Raw genomic sequence first — 4,886 nt, 5'->3', positions numbered from 1 at the left:
ATATATATATATATATATATATATATAATGTATAATATTCTGAGCTGTCTCAACAAGATAACATCTGTACAGAAATACTCCCCATACTTAAATTGAATTGAACTTTTTAAAGTCGTGTTAACCAATTCCACCCCCATCAGCCATTATTCAACTAGCTGTATTATTCAACTAGCTGTATTATTCAACTAGCTGTATTATTCAACTAGCTGTATTATTCAACTAGCTGTATTATTCAACTAGCTGTATTAGCATAGTGGTTTGAAATTAGAAGGGGAAAATGCATCACATTATGCCTGAGAAACTACAATTCACTGTAATACAGTAGTCCCTGGGCAGCACGGTGGCGCAACTGGTAGAGCTGCTGCCTCTCAGCGAGCAGGTCCCTGGTTCAAACCCCGGTCCAGGGGCCTTTCTTGGTGGAGTTTGCATGTTCTCTCCGTGCATGCGTGGGTTTTCTCCGGGTACTCCGGTTTCCTCCCACAGACCAAAAACATGCATGTTAGGCTGATTGGTAACTCTAAATTGTCCCTAGGTGAGAGAGTGAATGGTTGTTTGTCTCTATGTGGCCCTGTGATGGACTTGCGACCCATCCAGGGTGTACCCCGCCCCTCACACAGTGATTGTTGGACATGGGCACCAGCGACCCCCGTGACCCAAAATGGAATAAGCGGGTAAAAGATAATGGATGGATGGATGGACAGTAGTCCCTCGCTACTTTGTGGTTCTAGGTGATTTTTTTTTGCATATATACTCGTTCTTTGAGTTTTATAGGTTTTACTCCGTGGTCACCTGTAGCTGTTTCCTTGATGGTCTTTACAGTGCGTTTTGGGGTCCTTCCCTGACCCGTTTGTATGCGTTTGACCTCAGGTATCCTGGAGTTCATCAGCCTGGCAGTGGGTCTGGTCAGCATCAGGGGGGTGGATGCTGGACTCTACCTCGGCATGAATGAGAAAGGAGAGCTCTATGGTTCGGTGAGTCAAAAACAGTTTCTATTGTTTGAATTTGTCCCAGTCGAGGTCTCGTTCACAACACACCTGTCACGCAGAACCTGTTTTAAGCTCCGTGCTCGAGTCGCTCCTTGAGAATGGAGCTTCCTTTTTATTCTGAGTTTGTTATCAAGGTTTCCCTGTGGCAGATGGGGAAACCACAGTGAGACTAAACAAGTGTGTGTTTCTTATTCTTCGTGCTTGTTTTTTGTCTGCAAGGTTCAAGGAAAATCAGCTTTCAGACAATAAACTGAGAGAAAAAGCCAGTGTCTACATGTAGTTTGAAGATATGCAGAGATATTTACATATTTTCACAGGAGGACGTGGTGGATAAGAACTTTGCCTCTAGCTGCCACGTTTTATACCTTCTGTACTTTCTTTGCCGAGTTTTTCCACACATGTAGTGGAGACAGAGAGGTAGGAAACGAACGAGATAAAAACAATGAAAGGGGAAGTATGTAAGTGCAGACCTGTATCAGGTGTCCCGGGACATTTACCTGGGGGCCTCTCGGTGGCTCTGGCTCTGAGCATTGGGAACAGAGGCCACTTTTAGGCAGCCCATTATGCTGGGAGCGCAGATATTGTTACCGCACGTTATCAGAGTCTGGCATCCTGGAGCTTTGACCCTGAGATGAAGGGGGCTGGGTGGGGAAGGGTGGGGGGGGGGGGGGGGGCAGTGGTTTTTAGGGTTGTTTAAAGGGGCGGGGGGGGGCGGGGGTAATTGCACACCTGAATGAGCCACCTGACTGACAGAGATGTCGACATGTCTGTCTGAATCTGAGGGGCCAGTAGGTGGAGATGGAAATGGGGAGTGGGGGGGGCGCTTCCACCCTAAAACTGCCAGACCTTGACAAGTTTTTGATTCGATGAGGTTTAGGTGTGTGTGTTAGGATGGCCCAGTCATGTGCCCTTCAGGTTGTGTTTACAGACAACAGCGAGCAGCCATGTGGAGCCTGAAAGCCAACCATTAAAACTGCTCCTGAAATCAAACTCAGCAGAAGAGTAAAGACTTAAAACAGATACGTACAGCTGTGGTCAGATACTTATCATGGGCATGAATGTTGTTATTTGGAGCTTTAATCGTCTTTAGGTGATGAGCTGAAGCCAGGGCGCAGACAAAACTCAAAAGCAAAACACAAAAACTATCGTAATTTATTTATAAAGGAAACAAAAAGCTGATGGGGCAGGTAAAACTACTGGGAACACTTGAAGGAACAACATGAACGGCGTGTATGACACAATGCACGGACAACAAATGAGAAAGAGGACACAAGCTTTAAAAGGAAACTAATGAGGGAGAAATGACAACACCTGGGGAGACACAATGAGGATCAGGTGAGAGTGGGAGGGGCAGGATCTGAACTACATGAGGGGGAAACAACTGGGGAAGTTGGAAGCACAAGTCAAACAAAATACCAGAATCACAGAAATACTCAAAAGAAATAGCAAAAGTCACGGATCATGACGGCTTTAATTAATTTAATTATTTATTTGAACAGTAAAAAAAAGTTATTTGAACAGTTTTTCTTTTCTCCAGAGTGGAAGGACTGCACAGCATGAACAACTTCAGTGTTTTTTTTTAATGATTTATATGTCTAATCCACACAGGATTAGACAACCTAACTTTCAATTAGTGATCACGATTGACTGTAGCTGATATGTTCTTCTTGCCAGCAGAAAATGTTTTGTTTGATAGCACGCGTTGGATTCACCAAAGACTAAATATATTAGACTGAGTGTCCTCGCCTTCACTCATTTTTGAGAGCTGAAGACAGCCGGAGCTGACATGTTGTGTTTTTGGAACTACGGTCTGCGCACTAACAACTTGGGGCTTTAGGTTGTGTCTGCTACCTCACATACAGTCATGATGCTGCATGAAACTGAGTACAGATAAATATATTTAAAATGTGGCAACAAACAACAGCAAGATATGAACTATGTGTATCAGCAAACATTAACACCTGAAAGAAATCTGAGGTGTCCCATTTGGAGGGAGTGGGACTTACAACTTGTACTGGAACCAGCCTGCAGGGAAGATTAGTCCCACTCAAGTCTACAGCACATGCGATTGACCGTCACTCAGAACAATGAAAATGTCTAGTGCAAATCAAATGAGGAGAGGACGGTGATGTTCAGGAACAAGCCAGGAACCATCAAGGTTCAAATGTCTTGAGGACTGGAAACTCCTGGAACAACGGAACCGGTGCCACTGACTATAGTGAAGCTGGTTTTACATCCACATGAACTGAGAGACAAAAGTCTCTCGCTCCAAAAACAACAGCTTGCTTGACTGAAGTCAGCAGCTGCCCACACGAACAAGCCTTCTGGAGAAAAGCTTTATGATCAGACGAGACAACATTGAGCTTTTGACCACAGTGACAAGATATATGGTTGAAGGAGTCAAACGAGACTTTCAAACTTAAGAACGCAGTACCAGCTGGCAAGCATGGTGGCGGTAGCTTTATGCTGTGGGGCTATTTTGCTGCCAGTGGTATTATAGCAGCAATGTTTGATATAGACCAACGCTAGTCAACTAAATTGCTCAGGGGGCCACAGTTACTGAAAGCCAAAAGCTCAGGGGCCGGACATCCAGCAGTTATTATCATTAAGTAAGTTTTTCTGGTTTAAAATCTAGTTTTATTTAAATAAGAACCCATTGGTGGGCTGGACTGAGCTCACCCATGGGCCTGATTTGGCCCCCGGGCCACCAGTTGAATAGTCCTGCTATAGACCCTGTGTAGATTAGAGAAAACCCACTCTAAATTAGAAAAAAATGGCGCCCCCAATTAATTCTAGTTTGAAAAAAGAATGCACAAATCATTAAAGCTCAAAGTGAATATGAAATTCATGCCTATAATGGGTGTATGTAAACTTCTGACCACCCCTGTGCACATGCAAATCTACGTCGTGTTCTGTCAGTGGAGTCGGAGGCTTTATTGTTGCATCACAGGGAAGGGAAACTACCTCTGAGAGGTCAGGAGGTCTGAGGAGTGAGCGTGGAGCGCAACGCCACGTGGCCTCCCCTCGTTTGTCATAATGAGCATGTGCCTGAATGAGTTTCCATCGCTACATATTAGCACAAAACCAGTAAACAACACACCTAAGCTCATCAGTGTTATGGATCTTGTTGGTTTTTCCACTAACATCTTGTTTCCCCTCCTGCAGAAGAAGCTGACAGCAGAGTGCGTGCTCAGGGAGCAGTTTGAGGAGAACTGGTACAACACTTACGCTTCAACTCTGTACAAGCACACGGACACGGGACGCTTCTACTACGTGGCTCTGAACAAGGACGGCTCGCCCAGGGAGGGCAGCAGGACTAAAAAACACCAGAAACTCACGCACTTCTTACCCAGGCCGGTGGAGATCGAGAAGATCCCTCAGGCGTTCAGAGACTTGTTCCAGTACAGGTGACCAGCGCTTACGTTGGGAGAACTGGTTTTGTTCGGAACAAGGAAAAAGATCAGCACTCTGGGTCTGATGGGGAACTGCTTACCCTCAGCTCTTCGGCGGACTTGTGAGCGAGAAGGGAATGCTTTTTGTGCGGAACCACTGAGGAGGAAGGAGAGCCTCGAGACTGATGAGCTGATGAAGTCGATCAGAAATGTCTAATCAGATGCTTTTCTCCAGCGGCACATAAACCTGTGGCTGTTTTGGGTTTCCTCCAAGCAAAGAAAGGGGGAGTGGGGAAGACGATTACAGGCGCAACAGGAAGTTCCCTTTAGAAGTGCTGCGGATGACACATATTTTTTGCACTCGTCATGGTTGCACACATTTCTGGTTATGTCTCAAAGAGACATTCCCACATTTCCTATGACAGATTGCATGTCAGAGGCAGAAACACACTCTGCGTGCTGCTTGAGAGGTGGTGGTTTGTGACAGTCAGGTATCTGAACAAGAATG

At 45.4% G+C, this 4,886-nt stretch overlaps 1 protein-coding gene across 1 annotated transcript in view; it reads left to right on the top strand.

Annotated features, from left to right (window-relative positions):
- The window catches only part of fgf16 (fibroblast growth factor 16), a 10,538-nt gene extending 5,652 nt beyond the window's left edge, over positions 1 to 4,886 (top strand). The window contains exons 2-3 of the mRNA XM_037675896.1: positions 868 to 971; positions 4,152 to 4,886. Of these exons, the coding sequence (XP_037531824.1) occupies positions 868 to 971; positions 4,152 to 4,397 (350 nt within the window). The 3' untranslated portion in view covers positions 4,398 to 4,886. The remainder of the gene's footprint in view (positions 1 to 867; positions 972 to 4,151) is intronic.

This window comes from Nematolebias whitei, chromosome 4, assembly GCF_014905685.2.
Source record: "Nematolebias whitei isolate Nwh7 chromosome 4, NemWhi1, whole genome shotgun sequence".
NCBI lineage: Eukaryota > Metazoa > Chordata > Actinopteri > Cyprinodontiformes > Rivulidae > Nematolebias > Nematolebias whitei.
Note: the sequence above shows the minus strand (reverse complement) of the source record. Positions and strands in the feature narration are given on the sequence as shown.